This window comes from Myxocyprinus asiaticus, chromosome 43 (assembly GCF_019703515.2).
Source record: "Myxocyprinus asiaticus isolate MX2 ecotype Aquarium Trade chromosome 43, UBuf_Myxa_2, whole genome shotgun sequence".
Classification (NCBI taxonomy): Eukaryota; Metazoa; Chordata; class Actinopteri; order Cypriniformes; family Catostomidae; genus Myxocyprinus; species Myxocyprinus asiaticus.
The window spans coordinates 30,365,468-30,383,277 of NC_059386.1; the positions used below are offsets into that span (position 1 = coordinate 30,365,468).

General features: G+C 37.5%; 1 protein-coding gene across 2 annotated transcripts in view; it reads left to right on the forward strand.

The window, feature by feature from the left end:
* The first annotated feature begins 256 nt into the window (after positions 1-256).
* Positions 257-17,810, forward strand: part of LOC127433409 (anthrax toxin receptor 1-like) — a 30,253-nt gene continuing 12,699 nt past the window's right edge. Inside the window, exons 1-12 of one of the 2 annotated variants that reach the window (XM_051685301.1) lie at positions 257-816; positions 7,927-7,998; positions 8,410-8,481; positions 8,819-8,900; positions 8,998-9,031; positions 9,864-9,943; positions 10,428-10,496; positions 10,664-10,744; positions 10,920-10,980; positions 12,093-12,191; positions 15,275-15,344; positions 16,192-16,405. In XM_051685301.1, the coding sequence (XP_051541261.1) occupies positions 662-816; positions 7,927-7,998; positions 8,410-8,481; positions 8,819-8,900; positions 8,998-9,031; positions 9,864-9,943; positions 10,428-10,496; positions 10,664-10,744; positions 10,920-10,980; positions 12,093-12,191; positions 15,275-15,344; positions 16,192-16,405 (1,089 nt within the window). In that variant the 5' untranslated portion in view covers positions 257-661. The remainder of the gene's footprint in view (positions 817-7,926; positions 7,999-8,409; positions 8,482-8,818; positions 8,901-8,997; positions 9,032-9,863; positions 9,944-10,427; positions 10,497-10,663; positions 10,745-10,919; positions 10,981-12,092; positions 12,192-15,274; positions 15,345-16,191; positions 16,406-17,810) is intronic. The other variant, XM_051685302.1, reaches the window with a different exon arrangement.

The following is a 17,810-nucleotide window of genomic DNA, read 5'->3' on the forward strand; positions in this document are numbered from 1 at the left end:
CGTTGCAATTTGTCATTTTACCACACTGTGGCAGCAGAGGAAAAAAAAAAACCTGAAAGAAAGCCCTACAAAAAAAAAAAAAAATTATTGAAGAGGGGGAAAGAGTGGGTGAGAGACCAAGAGGCAGAGAAAAAACAGAGTAAGTCAGTGTTAAAGTGTTTTGAGCGTTTTTCCAAAAGTACCCATGTCACTCCCCCTTGCTTTTTAAGATAAGCCCCCTTTTGCACAGAAAGTCAGACATCAGCGGCCTAAATAAACAGACCTTCAGAAGATTTCAAACTAACACAGGTGGCTGTTAACAGTTCTTAAGGGCTAGCACATCTAGAAGCCTGACATACATACAGTATGAGGCAAAGGCACAGCTGTATTAGTGTTATCTGAGCGTGATTCTTTTGAAAAGGAGTGCTTGGACTCCTCGTGGTTCAGGCCGGTCTAACTGGAGCTCCTCAGGTTCTGGGATCTGACTGCAGCTCTTGGACTCTGCCACAAATATGCCTTCCCATTCTCTGAGACCAGACCTGTTCCAACCTGGATGGATTTGAGAGTTAGGAGGCTGCAGAAGAAATCATCTCCACCAAAGTTGGATGTCTTGCTTTAAGACTTGGTTTAGAAGTTCCATTGACTTGCATAAGGTTGCAACTGCATCTGCCAAACTGGAAAAATGTCCATCGGCTGGCATGGTAGTGCCACGCTACTGAAAGTGTTGTGTGTGGTGCTGTTCCTGAGGGTCGCCGGCAGTGCTGGACAGAGCTATGAGCGCTGGGAGGCTGGTTCCTCGTGCTATGGAGGGTTTGACCTGTACTTTGTGCTGGACAAGTGAGTCATCTCATTTCCATCAGCTTTGCGAGTGTCTTTAGCTATTATAATGGCACCTAAGAATGATGGTGGCTTGAAAAAGTGGCAGCTTTAGGACTGCTGTGTTATTTGAGTTTCCGGTTAGTGGACTAAAGGTCAGGTCATCAATCATAGTTATTTAGTCTCCAAAGAGACTCATCATCCAGTAATCTAAGCTATCTAAATGCATCATTTCAATCCTCCATGCTCTTGTTGTTGCAAATCATGAGTGAAAAATGAGGTTTCAAATGTTGTCTTATATACAGTAGATTGGCTGGCAGGTCCATCAGTAATCTGAAGGTCTTTGAAATGTATCATTTACCGAGCACTTACATGCTATATGGCAAAGATCAAAAAGCCATTCTTCAAAATCCCACAGACTGAATTTCAACTCGGTTCCTTTGGCTTTGCATCTGCCCTTGCATCGCCATGGCAATTTGAAGGAAAGCATGAGCACATAAAGATAAGGTCAGACTCATTATTGCATCTGCCACATATAGAGTACATAAATATTTAGACTAGTTTAATACATATATATATATATATATATATAAAAAAAATAAATAAAAAAAACATAAACACCTAAACAGACCTGCACTGATTAAAATGTATTTTATTGCATGTTTTATTAGTTATTAGGATGCATATGGAACCATTTACCATAAAAATAGTAACTATGATGACAACTCGCCTCCACAAAGAGCTTGGTGAAAGACAAAAAGGATAAAAGGTACAAGAATCTCGACCTGCACTTGTGCATGATGCAAAATGATCTTTAAAAGGTCTTCTAAGGGTCTTAGAAGTCTTTGAAACAGATGCTATAAAAAGATCAATGAAACAGTGATGGTTGTGAGATATTTTGGGTATAAAAGGATAAAACTGCTATTCTTTTTACTTTGTCTCACTCTGCTCATTGTTTGGATGGTTTTTATATTCACTATTTTCAGTTGTAGAATAAATACCGCAGTATGAGTTCATTTTTAGGTCCCTTTCTTCAAAAGAAACCCCCAGGAGATTTGATGTGGATGTCATAAGGGCAAGGTAACGGTATCAAAATGAATTGTTCAGGAGTGTTTTGGTCTCTGCATGTGTTGAACCTTTTCACCAGCAGGGCCATTTGTTCCAAAACCTAAGAGCTCTCTGGCCACAAGAGGCTCATATCTGAACACACATTATGTGGGGAAGAGAAAGAAAGGGAGGGAGAGAGTGAGAATGCAACATGCCATTGTTTGGTCCTGCCGTTTCATTCTTTATGTGATTTGCATTTAAAAGCAAAGGTAAACTTGGGGGAAAGCATGCAGCGGGACATGAATTTAGAGTGCATTGGCCAAATGTAAAATGCATGCAACTCTTTGGATTTGTTTTTTGGCGGTGGAATAAAACAATGTTTTCATTGTGCAGTACAGCTGCCTGGATTATGGAAAATTGTTTTGAATGATAGTCATTAGTTCTTGAATTCTAGTTCAAGAATTGGCTCACGATGCATGCTTCATATTCCTGCTGAAAGCATTATGCTGCAGTGTACAGGCACTGTTATGATATGAAGCTGTGAGGTCACTATGCTATCAAAAATCTACCCTTTTCAGCTGTAATACTTCTCGAAATATCACTCAGCTAACATCTTATTGTTCTGGTGACCTAGAAAGATATGAATTTCCTAATATCTCCTTATAATCTTTATACACATATTTTATATACAATGATAACCATTTCAAACAGTATCATTCTACAAAGTTGACCTCATCCTCACGTTGCATGTTCAATTTAGTGAGTGTTTTTCAGTTAGCATCTTGGAAATCAAAAGAGTTATTTTGCATTTTTAATACAATTTTGTGTAAAAATCTAGTATTTTGGCAGTATACGCAAAAGACGAGTCAAGAAAAGATAAAAATATTGGCTAATATTACTTGTGGTTCTTTCACTGAATTGGACGAATTGTGTACAGTATGCATACTGCAACTTGTAGGCATTGATTTAATTTCCTGCGAAACTCTTCAAGAAACTTGTGAAACTTGCAAAAAATTAAGCTCTCCGGTCCGTTCTGTTCGCAGCAGAGTTGGAGTCTTGGTCTTGTGGTCTTGGTCTTGAGATATCTCGAGAGACCACATAAAAATGGCCTTGGTCTGGGTCTGAGTTTATGGCCTCAGACAAGACCACAGTCAATTTCCAACATATTAAAGGCGATTTCCTCAACCCCAGGTTGGCGAGGTAACTTCACCATTACAGAAAATTCACAAGAAATCCATAGTTCTGGACAGCTACTAAACCACTGCACAGAGAGGCTCAGGGTTTTAAACAAATGCTGCAATAAATTCAGCAATTGTTTTTCTTCAGTTCATTAAAATGGAGTGCCAAGGTTTTGAGTTACATTTTGGTGTTGATCTGGGACTTGAGATGATTAGTCTTGGTCTGGATCCAGGTCTTAGGAGGTCTGGATCTTGATCTTGACTTCAACTGTGGTTCAACTCATCAGGGTTGGGGAGTAACGGAATACATGTAACGGGAATACATATTTAAAATATAAAATATAAGTAACTGAATCCCACTACCGTTACAATTTAAATCATTGGTAATTAGAATACAGTTACATTCAAAAAGTATTTTGATTACTGAAGAGATTACTTTGCATTTTATTGTCATTTGTTTCATTTAATATTTAGTCCTTTCAGATGGAAAACATTTATACATATAAATGATGCGATCCAAAGTGCATTTGAACAGCAGTGAAACACTTTCTTATGATGTGTTACATTCATACGAGCAGACAGAGAAGTAAGTTTGAAGTAAGTTTGAAGCAGAAGAAATAGAAATAAACCTTGTGTAAATTGTCAGCTTTACGCTAAGCTAAATGCTATTTCTAGCCATTTTACATGCACGTTACCAGGCACGATCATATTTCTTTATCAAGAAAATTCACGTTGGATCATAATTTCTTTTTTCTAGTAAGACCTTTGATATTAGGGCAAAAATCGTATTCTTGAGGATCATTTTTGTATTGTTTTCCTGTAAAAATATCAAAAAATCCTTAAAACAAGATTGATTTGATTGATCTTATTTTAGAAACAACACTGCATAAGATATTTATGTTTTTCAGAGAATGTATTTTTAACATGTGTATTTTGTCTTACTGTACTGGCAGAGTTTTTATAGTCAAAACAAGTGAAAAAAATCTACCAGTGCTGAAGAAGTAATCCAAAGTATTTAGAATACGTTACTGACCTTGAGTAATCTAACGGAATATGTTACAAATGACATTTTACAGCATGTATTCTGTAGTCTGTAGTGGAATACATGACAAAAGTAACCCTCCCAACCCTGAACTCATTCATCTGTTCAACCCAGTCTTATGACAAGTCGTAATAGTATTAGATGGTGGAGTCGTAAGAAATCGCACATATTTACTCACATAGAGAAAATAAATGAACTAATAAACTATGTTATTAAGACCTTAACCAAACCTGAGCATGATTTTAATATGAAAATCACTGTTGTGTACCATGGAAGAAAGAGAAACATCAGGGTTTTGAACGAGACAATTGAAACATGTTACTGACATTCATCAGTCATTTGTATTGCACGAATAAATATGTAATGAGTAACCAAATTCACAGAAGAGAAGTTCACAAATGTTTTACTTTCTTAAAATAAAGTGTTGGAGAGGAGGCTGGCTAAAATTTGATGCCTATATTGTATCGATTTGAAATTTTGTCTGTGCCATAGAATATCCAAATTCTAAAAAAGTGTGCATCAACATCTATTGAATTTGTCTGAATTGGCAGCACTGGTGTTGGTGGGGGGTGGATATGCACAGAGGAAAGTTTATACTGGCTTTGGACGGGTGCAACGTCCCTTACGTAAGCCTAACATTCTTTTGGAATTTGTCTTCACCGCAGTGGCCCAGCCAGATGAGCTATTACACAAGCTTAGCCATTAAAGAAGCCCACTAAACAAAGAGCCAACAACAAGCTGCTTAAATATCATTTACTGTGTCAGAAACTTTCTTAAATGGCTTTTTAAGCCTGCTGTGGCAGGGAATTGTTGCCATGCTTCAAAAACCAGACAAATCTCTAATACTTAACTAGGCTGTTAAGAGTGTGTAATTTTACAGTGAAAAAAAAACATCACAACATATAAGCAGTCTAGATCCTTCTGTGGATTCAATCCAAGGTTATTATAGTTGACTGAAACTGAAACTGAAATGAAATTCCAAAAAATAACCTAGATTACTCTAAATTAAAACTAAAACTAATTTTTTCCAAAGAACTAAAACTAAACTGAAGCTGTCATGCATTGCTACAAAACTAACTAAAACGACATAGAAATTATCATAAAATATTTTCAGTTTTCATCTTTAAAGGTGCATCCAGTAATTTTTTCCACATTAAAAAAGTTTAACTCCTAAAGACATTTTAATAATTTTGTAATATATGTAGGAAATCATGACACCTCACATTAAAATAAAGACTCCAGTCATATCAGTAAGTTTTATTTGCACATGGGGGCTGCCATGTTAGAATCACATGACCAGCCGAATACTACTCCCTTAATCTCAGTAACCGTCTTCTTATCTGACACTTTCTCTCATTGATTAAAATAATCATGGCTGAGTGGGAATACTACATTTCTACAATGGCATCTGAAACTGTAAACTATTGATTTTAAATGATGCTGCTTCCACACCACTAGGTGTCAGTGTAAGTAACGTTTCCATCTGTTGCATCTCAAACATGCCATCTACTGGCCATGAGCTTCGTGTGTGCGTGCCCACATTCGGTTATGTGCTCAATGTTTCAAGATAAATGGATTCATTTTTTAATCACATCATCCATTGCTGTTCAAAAAATAAGGGGATACATACACCTACCGACCACTTTATTAGGAACACCTGTACACCTGCTTATTCATGCAATTATCTAATCAGCAAATCATGTGGCAGCAGTGAATGCATAAAATTACGCAGATACGGGTCAGGAGCTTCAATTAATATTGACATCAACCATCAGTAATTTTGACCGTGACATGATTGTTGGTGCCAGATGGGCTTAAGTATATCTGTAACTGCTGATCTTCTGGGATTTTCATGCACAACAGTCTCTAGAGTTGCCAAAAACAAAAAACTTCCAGTGAGCAGCAATTCTGTGGACGGAAACGTCTTGTTAATGAGAGAGGTCAACGGAAAATGGCCAGGGCTGCATTTCTCAAAAGCATCATAAGTAGATTGTAGAAACCATTGGCGCCAATGGTATGATCAACTTAAGCTTGCAATGCTTTTGGGAACCGCAGCCCAGACTGGTTTGAGCTGACTGAAAGGCTACAGTAACTCAGATAACCACTCTGTACAATTGTTGTGAGCAGAATAGCATATCAGAATGCACAACACGTCGAACATTGAGGCGGATGGGCTACAACAGCAGAGGACCACATTGGGCAATTTATTAGGAGGATAGTGTATCTCCACATTTGTAAGTCCTTCTTGGTTGTTTTTACCATGTTGTACGCCAGCCTAGCTATACACTATGTAGACCTATGTGTAATCTAGACTGGATAGGGAATAGTTTAATTTAAAGAACATTACACAAAGCTGTCCCCTGCAAAGTCATTTACTCATCTGTGTTAACTGAAATAGAAATAAAAACTAAAATGTTTTTAATAGACTGAAATAAAAACTAAAACTAAAACTAACAAAAACAGTTGGTAAAGTAACTGAAACTAAACTAAATAATGATTTGAAATTGAAAACGAAATAAAAATTAAAACTAAATTAAAAACCCAAAACTACAATAACCTTGATTCAAACCATAATGTGAACTTACCAAGGTTTTTTTTTTCTAGTTTCTTTCCATATAGTGTCTGCATGTTACTGTGGCAGCTGATGTAACGTCTCAGACAACAATCATAAAAGTCGCACATTTGGCTGTTAGTGCATTGATGTAGATCTTATTTCCCCCGAGATGTCACATAGAAATCAGAGGTGTTGTGATGCATTCTACTTCAGTCAGTATGGTGCAAGCTGTTTTTAAAAAGACAGGTGGAGACTGTATTCATCAAAATAACTGTTGAACTTAAAACCTGAAAACATAATCCATCCTAAATGTTATTCTTAATTCCCAAACTTCTTAATTTTACATGTTGAAGTTGAACTTCTTTCACAGTTTAGATTTTACAAGCTTAAAGTATTTGGACACTTAAACAACACCTAAAAATGTCTAAAGGTCAAACCAAGTGGCGTTTATTTCAAAGAGAGATAGTAAAAGTATTACCTTTCTTTCACAAAAAGCAGTTTAGTAGGTTATAAATGATAAAACATAGATGTACTGTTCAACATTAATGCTTCCTTCACGTGCTATCGGAATTATCTTAAATACGAGTTTCCCACTCGGAAATTGCACATGAATGACCACTCAAGTGGTCATTACGACTGGGAAACTCTGAGATAGTTTTGATACTTGAGTTTCTGAGTTGGGAGGAGATGTAAACTTTCAACATAGTGGAGGAGAGTACAGTTTCTGCTGTGAGCGACAGCTAATACAGCTAATTGCTAGTAATTGCCGTTTCAGTGTTATTTATTTTTGTTTATCAGCAAACATTTGATGCATGTTGTACATTTTTCCACTGTGAAAATAGCTTGTATTTGACCAAAATGTAATTCCATTATCATTGGCAAGCTGAGTAATATGTAATAAAGTGTCAAAATAAAAGTTCTTCAAGAAATTTGTATGTCTGAACCTGGCGTTGTTTCCTTTTCTTTCCAACAACAAAGCACTTGAACGTGTGACATACTCGTAATGACCACTTTAGAAGTGGAAAGTAGGAAAATTCCGATAGCACATGAAGGCACAAAAAACATATTTGGACACTTTCTGGTTGTTTTACCTTGGGGCCATTTGCTGAAAGAAAAATGTGGTTGTTAAAAAAAAAGAAAAGGTCTAGCATCATTTGTTTCTGTTTGCCACTTGTTGGAAATGTTGTCTTAAAGAAAACAAATATAGATGATTTTGCATTTATCTTTTTATGCAGTCTTTACACTGATTGTTTGGCTGGGTCAAATCTATATAATCTTTGACTGAATTCATAACCTCTCTTCATTCTCAGGTCTGGAAGTGTACAACACCACTGGAATGAGATCTACTACTTTGTCGATCACCTCGCACACAAGTTCATCAGGTAATCTTCTCAAAATCTGAGATTACTTTGTAGTTCTTATCACTTTAGATCACTACTTTAAAATATACTGTCATCACTATGTGATACTAAAAGATGAAAAGGCATGTAACCCACAGTTTTAGGAAGCTGGTTTGTTGTATGTGAAAGTATAAATCAATTAAAAGTGTAATCATCAAGCCGAGAAGTGAAATAACTTTTACTTTGGCACGACATTTTCAGTTGGTGCAGTCAAAAATGTATCAAAAATGTATGATTAAAAGGCTGCACAGCATGGAATCATGACAGCACTATGCGTTTAACAGGAATGGAAATCCTAGTAGACCTAATGAATGTCACCGAGGTGGAGCCATTTGCAGCACATCAGTCTATGAATAAAAACAGAAAATCTTACCTGTTACTCTTTCTCTCCAGCCCCCAACTCCGCATGTCTTTCATAGTGTTTTCAACGGAGGGGAGGATCCTAATGAAACTGACGGAAGACAGGCAAGATTTAATTGCACATGCTGTGATTTAATATACACAACATCTTTGTTTGAAAAATTAGAGCTTTTAAAAAGAAAAACTTTCCATTTGCTCTCTATTTAATCTCATTTCCATCTAGGAGGGAAAAAAAATTATATTAAAGAGATCGCATTTGTGATTATTCTAGACATTTTATCTATAAGCATTAAAGATCAATACTCCACAAGGTACTGTATGCTGAAAGATCCATATTTAATAAGTAAAATATCCAGAATATTCTACTCTGCACAATCTTTCTTAGGCCACACATTTTAATATAGGAAACTGGTGTTCAATGATGTGTAATGTGTATGATCAGGGACCAGATCCATGCTGGGCTGGAGGAACTTCGGCGAGTGCTACCAGGTGGAGACACCTTTATGCATAAAGGTTTTCAGAGGGTAAGAAGTCATTTTTGCCTTAGCTTTAAATGCTTCCTGTAGTCCATTGTGACCAAATGCAATGTTCATTTCAACAAATATTGATGTGGTTTTCCAGGCAAGTGAGCAGATCTACTATGGAACAGGAGATGGTAAGTGGTTGAGAAGTCAAATGAATCAAATACTTCTGGTGATACTGAGATGATAGTGAGAAAACACAATTCAGAACTTTACCAGATTAATTTTAAAGAAACAGTTCACCAAAAAATTTAAATTCTCTCATCACTTACTCACCCTCATGCCATCCCAGATGTGTATGACTTTCTTCTGCTGAACACAAATTAATGATGAAATAAGAATATTTCAGCTCTGTAGGCCCATACAATGCAAGTGGTTCGACTCCAGTGGTTAAATCTATGTCTTCAGAAACAATATAATACATGCGGGTGAGAAACAGATCAATATTTAAGTCCTTTTTTACTATCAGTCTCCACTTCTTCTTTTGTTTTTGGCAATTTTCAGTCTTCATGCATATTGCCACCTACTGAGCAGGAAGGAGAATTTATAGTATAAAAGGACTTAAACATTGATCTGTTTGTCACCCACACCTATGATGTCGCTTCCGAAGATATGTCTTTAACCACTGAAGTCTTATGGATTACTCTTACGCTGCCTTTATGTGCATTTTGGAGCTTCACAATTTTGGTACCAATTGTTTGCATTGTGAGGACCTACAGAGCTGACATATTCTTCTAAAAATCATTGTGTTCAGCAGAAGAAAATCATACATATCTGAGATGGCATGAGGTTGAGTAAATGATGAGAGAATTAGCATTTTTGGGTGAACTATCCCTTTAAGAATTTTTGGCCACAAGGATGATCACGTTTATTCTTAGACTGCTGTGTTTTCACATTGAAATGATTGTTGGAGGTATTAGACTCTGTGGACTTGCGACTTGCATACTTGCTCTCTTTCTGTGTTAGGATACCGCACAGCAAGTGTCATCATCGCTCTGACAGATGGAGAATTGCGTGAGAATGAATTTGACTTGGCAGCCAGAGAGGTGAGATCTTATACATTAGATCCTGTGACTGAACTGAGAGATTTTCCAGATTTCCCAAAAACAATTTTTAGCCCAGACGATCTGACTTCACCTGCAAAGACAGCAGATATTTATGCTGAAAATAACTAGAAGGGACATGTTGTTTTTATATCAAATGAGGCAAGAAAGTGTCAGCTTTTCACCATGATCTTTGAGAAAAATAGCCAACTTTGCAACCAAGGTGCTACCTTAATCTTATCAAACTCACAAATTTCAAATAGGTCCATATCAAAAAGGGATTTTTGTTTTCTCACCCTCATTTCTAGTAACCTTTTAAAACAGAAAAAATACAAGCCGTCCTGCAGTGAGTTGGCATTCTTAACCCTCTTTGTCTCTGTCTGCCTGTCTCTCTTATTATCTAGATGTGTATTTGCATAGTCTGATATTTAACATAATAAGCTAATATATGCAACTTTGTCATTTATATGATGTGTTTAAATGGCAGGCTGGCCGCTCACGTCAGCTGGGAGCTTCAGTCTACTGTGTAGGAGTGAAGGACTTCAATGAAACCCAGGTGAGGTGATACCTGCCCAGGGGTCAAAATGATTCACCCCCTTAATACCATCATGTCACCACAATCAGCTGTTTGTGGGCAATGACATCTTAATCTTTTCTATAAATCGAAAGACAAAATAGAAGCATTTTTTTGGTGATTTTTGATGATTTCTCATTCTGTCACAGTTGGCGACAATAGCCGACAGTAAAGACCATGTCTTTCCGGTGAATGATGGCTTCGAAGCGCTACAAGGAGTCATTGATTCGGTGAGTGGATGGAACAAAATTGGACTCTGTGACAGTCACTCTCACACCTTATATTGATGATGTGCTATTGTTATATTACGAAAACAATACTTCCAGACACTGATGGGTTTCTCTACCAGTAAGGAAAATTGATGAAGTCATCTATCAAATATAAACGTGACTTTCTTTGCCTCAGATTCTGAAGAGATCCTGTATAGAGATCCTCGCGGTGGAGCCCTCAAGCATTTGTGCAGGAGGTAAACTATCATCAGCTAAGAAGCTGAGAGGCCATTTTTCTTGTTTGTTCTTTATGAAGTGCATCATGGTAGTTGTTTTCAAAGTCTCAGGGGCTGTTCACACAGGACGCAAAAACAGAGAGACACAGCGTAGTGGAATAAAATAGAATGAAAATGTTTCAATATGCACTTTTGAAAGTTGAACTTTAAGACTGAAAATGCATACAGTAGCTTACAGTGAGAGGCACCGAAAAAGCAGCTTCTTTGGCTGGTAAAAACAAATCAGTTCTGGATTTTTTGCTTTAATTGAAGTGTTTTCTGAAAATCTATTGAATATTTCTCTTAATTTTCCCTATAGAAATTAATAGGTAACCTGGTAACTGGAATGTGTTCCCCTCACATCCATGCTAAACCAGCCTAAGCTGATTTGCTGGTCTTATCTGATCTGGTTTGCTATTTTTAGAGAACTTTGGGGCTTTCAGCTGGCCAGGCTGGGAGACCAGCTAGACCAACTTAAACCAGTTTTAAGCTGTTTTATTTGCCTTTTATTATTACATTATTCATTTTCAGTTCTCTTTGAAAAAACTCTGCAAATTAGCAATGAACCACTGCACTAAGTCATGCATAGGGTTGCCAAGTTTTCAGCAGGCGTGATCATTGATAATTTTGAGTACATGGCAAGTTTTGCTGTCAGACCACAGGGCTGGGGGGGTGTTCCCCTTTTGAGCTTTTCACCGCTTAACAGTAGGCGTCCCGTACAGGAAGTGAGTAAAGTGGGAGTGGGGGTTCCCCTGAGTGTTTCATCATCCGACTAGTTGGCAGTGGCCGGGTCCCCCTGAGCATTCCACGGGAGCACGACCCCATCCAGCAGCTCTTTTAAGAATAGCTGCCAATACTGACATACATTTCACATTGTTGCCAGTACCGGTGCGTACCGGCTCACTTTGAGCACTGCGAACGGGTTGTCTTCATTTTGGCCAAAATACAGGATGCCCCGGGTAATACGAGACAGTTTGCAACAGTAACGTACATTAGTGCACAAAACACACTCAATCATATATCTTTAAGCAGAAAGAGTTCTTTTGTTAGAAGCCAAACCATTATTACTTCAGTAATCTCTCCTTCTGTCTCAGAATCCTTTGAAGTGGTGGTTAGAGGGAACGGATTCCTTCACGCTCGTGACGTGAACAGAATCCTCTGCAGCTTCCGCATCAACAACACCCTCACCGTGAGTAAGTGAAAACAGCACAGACCAATTCCTCTTCCTTTCATTACCAGCTGTGTGCTGCTGAGTGATTCATGGGCAAAACCCTGTTAGCACAAGCTGCTAACAATGAAAATTGTTACATTATATTAGCAACAAAGTTGTTAGATTGTTGAAATATTTATTGTTGCTAACATGATTAGGTTGACTGCAGTGAAAATCGATATCTATTTCAGGCTCATTATTACTGGACCAACACATACTCACCAGTGGATGTACATTAAAGGTGCAGTCAGTAATTTTTTCCTCCTTAAAAAAGTTTAACTCCTAAGAAATAAATTGTAATTTTGAAACATAAGTATAACATCATGAAACCCACATGCAGTGAAGACTCCAGTCATGTCAGTAACCTTATAAAAGCTGTTTTATTCTACATGGAGAGGGTCCCTCTCATGGGGGCTTCCATGTTTGAATCACATGACCAGTCAAATACTACTGGCTTAATCTTAGTAACCACCCTGTTGTTGGAAACTTTCACTCATGGATTAAATTAAACACGGCATACTGTGAATAGTGAATTTTTACAATGGCATCTGTAACAGAAAACTATTGAATTTGAATGATGCTGCATCCACACCGCTAGGTGTCACTGTATGTCCAAAATGACAAAAACAACAAATTTACCGAGTGCACCATTAAAGACTCCTCAGCATTGTCTCTGAGCATGTGACAGTATTGTTTTTGTAATACTGAAGAAGCCAATTAAATCCAAATTTCAGTATGGCTGTTGTGTTTTTTAAAATGGGATGCTAGCATGCCACTTGAGAAAGGTGGCCGCAGCATTTGTAAATCACAAGACTCGGCTTTAGCGCAAACCACATGTGCACAAACACACATTCACAGTCCATAAACTAACACACCATGGAAAGAATTACCAAGAATTTTTATTCTAACAAGTATAGATGTTATTGATTTGAATTTTGTTTGTGTATGTCTCAGTTTGATTTTTAATGTGGTTAAACTAATGTCATGCAGCTATTCAAAGGTTTTTATTTGCACCTTCAACCATCTTTTTCACATATGGGTTAACATTTTCAATTCTGTTTGGTTATACCACTAAATTATACTCCCCATCATACGATTCCAGAATAACTATTAGAATGGGTAAATAATAAAATGGTTCGACGCACAGAGCTGGAATGCTGAATTTATCTTGGAAGCAGCTGGGGAGAAATTGGTCTTCTGTGGTGTTCATACACGTCCTAAGGATTTCTGAGCTTGCATCTTTCCTTTGCTCTCAGCTGCTGTTTTACTTAGAGAATATCAGATGGCATTAGGGAATGCAGGGCCCTTCTCACCAGTGTGTGTGTGTGTGTGTGTGTGTGTGTGTGTGTGTGTGAGTTTTAGCCAGAGTAAATAGGTTTTGGAGTTGAACATTTTCCACTTAAGTCTTTTTCATGTGGAAAAATGACAAGAGAAATGAAAAATCTTGCCCTTCAGTTTCAGTCTGAATCTGAATGGCAAGGATATGCAATAAAGATTTGGTTTAACGGACATTTGTGTTGCATTTCCAGGTTTCTGTGCATGCTATCAAATGACTGAAATGTGCTGACTGATGGTACTTTTTTAATCGGAATATAATCATTATGGATTACAACCGTCTTTCACAGAGATCTCATCTGTTTTCTTATAAAATGAATGTTGATTCAGTGTAGGGGGCATGGGTAGCTCAGCGAGTATTGACACTGACTACCACCCCTGGAGTCGCGAGTTCGAATCCAGGGTGTGCTGAGTGACTCCAGCCAGGTCTCCTAAGCAACCAAATTGGCCCGGTTGCTAGGGATGGTAGAGTCACATGGGGTAACCTCCTCGTGGTCGCAATTAGGGGTTCTCGCTCTCAATGGGGTGCGTGGTAAGTTGTGTGTGGATCGCAGAGAGTAGCATGAGCCTCCACGTGCTGTGAGTCTCCGCGGTGTCATGCACAGCGAGCCACGTGATAAGATACATGGACTGACTGTCTCAGAAGCGGAGGCAACTGAGACTTTTTCTCCACCACCCGGACCTACTAAGTAGTGGGAATTGGACATTCCAAATTGGGAGAAAAGGGGATAAAATTATTTTAAAAAAAATTAATAAATGTTTTTTGTTGATTCAGTGAAAGATGCAAGTATAGATTATTATTATGGTGGCTTGAAAAAGCAAACATACTGTTATTGTAATGACAAGGTTTAGGGTTTTTCCAAAATTATCAAAGCTACATCCAGCAAACTTGGCATGGACATTCAGACTATTCTGACTTGGGTTGCTATGACTTTTCTAACTCATCGGAATTACAGTTTTCGCACAGCAGATGATCAAATCTCTGAAAAATCCCATAGACTTGCATTGACGGAATGTTCAAACTGGCCAAGACAATTCAAAACTGTTAAAATGTAAACAAACCTACACAAGACTACAAAGCTTGTTGACTGTTTGTCTTCCCATAATGTCTGTATAACCATCAAAATTAAAACTTTTAAAACTAGTTTAAACTTGTTAAGCCAACATCAAAATTTGTGTTGACAAACTTTCTATCTATTTTATCTTTTCACTGCTTCATGAACTGACAGTCTCATTGACATTCTTCATGGAAACCAAAGTTTGAATAGTCTTGGCCTGTTTGAACATTCCATCAGTGTAAGTCTATGGGAGTTTTCCCGAGTTTTGATCATCCACTTTGTGAAAACCATAATTCCGATCAGTTAGAAAAGACATAGCAACCCAAGTCAGAAGACGTGGAAGTCCTGTGTCGTGTTTGGCTGAAGTAGATTGAAATCTCTTGGAAGACAATTACAATTGGAAGTTTTGTTCTTGGTTTAGGGATTTTGGAAAAACCCTCATCAGCTTATTGTTTTTCAAGCCAACGAAATAATGGTAATACAGTGGAAACTATGGTTACCTTGGTAAATGTTTCTATAGGTGGTTCATATTGTCAGATTATAGGTTGAGCTACTGTGAAATTATCCACAAACACATAATAAATTATACTAAATCACTAATATCAAGTCTGAATGAGGTATCCATCGACATCACATCAAAAGTTGCTTCTTTTCTGTGTTTTGCCATTCTCAGTGAAGAGGCCACTGGTCGTTGAGGACACCTACCTGCTCTGCCCAGCTCCTGTACTGCAGGAGGAGGGAACGTAAGTGTTGGTGGAAACTTTGTCTCCAAAAGAAGCAAATAAAGCCTGAATGGAAAGAGAAACACACAAGCCAAGAATCAAATTAACATTCAGGACAGAAATACACCCATCTATGGCACCTTTAAAGGAATAGTTAAAAAAAAAACATTTTTATTTAATCATTTATTCACCTTCACGTCGCTCCAAATCTATATGACTTTTCTGTGGAACACTAAAGGATACATTTTGAAGAATGTACTGGTCCCTCTTTTTCACAAAATGAAAATGAACAAGAGCAATGACAAAAAAGTACCATATGACTCATGCTCTATATTCCAAGTCTTCTGAAGCTATATGCTAGATTTGTGTGATTAAGAGACCAAAAAGTCCTTATTGACTGAAAATGTTTCCCTCTGACACAGCTCTCATATCAAATATGGTGCCATTGACGTTAATGTCAAAAACATGTCATTTTTGAAGTCTGTATGACTTTTGTTGTCAATTTTAGAGCTTCAACTGAGGGGAAGATTATCAGTTAATAATGACTAAAATGTTGATCTGTTTGTCACTCAAAGCTATCATCTGGCTTCAGAAGACTTGAGTCCTATGGACTACTTTTTTGCTGCTTTTATGGTTCTTTTTCAACATTTTGGACCTCAGCCCCATTTGCTTTCATTATATAAAAATGAGTGTCCAGTACATTCTCAAACATGGAAGAAACATGTTGTCATACAGATTTGGAGCAACATGAGAGTAAGTAATTGAATTAAAAAATATATATATTTTGGGGTGAATTATCCCAGTCAGTCTTTTTGAGAATTAAAAAAAAAAAAAAATCTATTGGTCTCTTTGTCTCTATTGCCCATAGGTCTGCCTCTCTCCATGTCAGTATGAACAACGGCCTGAGTTTTATCTCCAGTTCTGTGACCATCACGACTGTCAGCTGTGTGAGTACAGTAACCCTGAAGGGCAGCAGTGCCAAGCCCACTACCACTGTTACACTGGGCAGAGCCACTCCCAGTACCACTACACTGGGCAGTACCTCTAGTTCAGCACCATCTTCAGTCTGCCCTCTGAACACAGTCAGTATATTCTGTCCTACTTGACCTCTCTGAAAACTAACGTTCCTCTGGTGGGGTGCCATTCCAAGAGCAAACTTGTAGATCGCAGCCGTTTTGCTGTGAGGCAGCCCATTACAGATGCAAAAAGTATGCTAATTGATTGAAGATGGTTGTTGAGATGTGAGAGTAGCAAGGAAAGTGTGTCATTATTCCCATATGGGTGAATCTCACGAAAACATTGTAGGTCACATTTCACTCCAATTTTAAAAGAAAAATATAAGAAATTATTTTTTACATAAAAATGTTTAAAAAATAGGACAATTAAGAATGTATGTATTGTTATATTTTTTTACCTGACTATTAAGCACCCCCACCCAAAAATCTCTTTCGCCTAAATAATTTAATATAGAAAAAAATCTCATTCTTATTACTTTCATGCAAATATAAATAAAAATAAAATAGTAAATCTGATAAAATACAATGAATATAAATGTTTATCATGTAAAATAATATATAAATATAAATAGTAATGGTAATATATTGTCTACAAGTTAAGTCTATTTTTTATAAACAAAATGAAATAAATTATAACCACTAAGAATGTCTGTATTGTGATATTATTTACCTAATAATTAAGCACCCCCACACCACAATTTATGTAATTGAACTTTAATGCAAAAAAAAAAAAAAAAAAACATAATATATATCTCATTCTCATTACTGTAAGGCAAAAATAAAGTAAAATAATAAATAAAATAAAAAAAATAACAGAGTGACTATTTGCACTAGGTGTAAATGGTGGCTCAGTGGGTAGCATTGTCGCCTCATATCTAGAAGGTCCCCAATTCGAGTCCTGGATCACCCAGGGCCTTTCTGTGTGGAGTTTGCATGTTCTCCCCATGTTCTCGTGGGTTTCCTCCGGTCTTCGGTTTCTTCCACAGTCCAAAAACATGAAGGTGAGTTCACTCATCAAGTGAATTGGAAACTCTAAATCGCCCATAGGTGTGAGTGAGAGTGTGAATGTGAATGTGAATGTGTATGTATGTGTTTGCCCTGTTATAGACTGGCCACCTGTCCAGGTAACAGACCGAGACAGCCCTTCAGCCCGAGACTGCTGGGATAGGCTCCAGCACTTCCCACGACCCTGCATAGGACAAGGATGGATAGTCTGGTGGAAAAACAGAAATTGAAGACCAGCTGCACCCACTAGTGTTGCTGCAGTGGCATGGGGTGTAACAATGGAGTGGAAATGCATTTTTTCATGCAGACGACCTGGGTTCTAATCTGCCTTTTGTCCCACTTTTTCCCATCCTGTTTCCTGTCTCCACTCTTAATATTTCCTTTAATACTACTTTAAATATAAAGGTTGATTTTCTCGCAGGGATTTGGTCACGGCAAATGTCAGGGAGTTGAGAGAATGATTGAT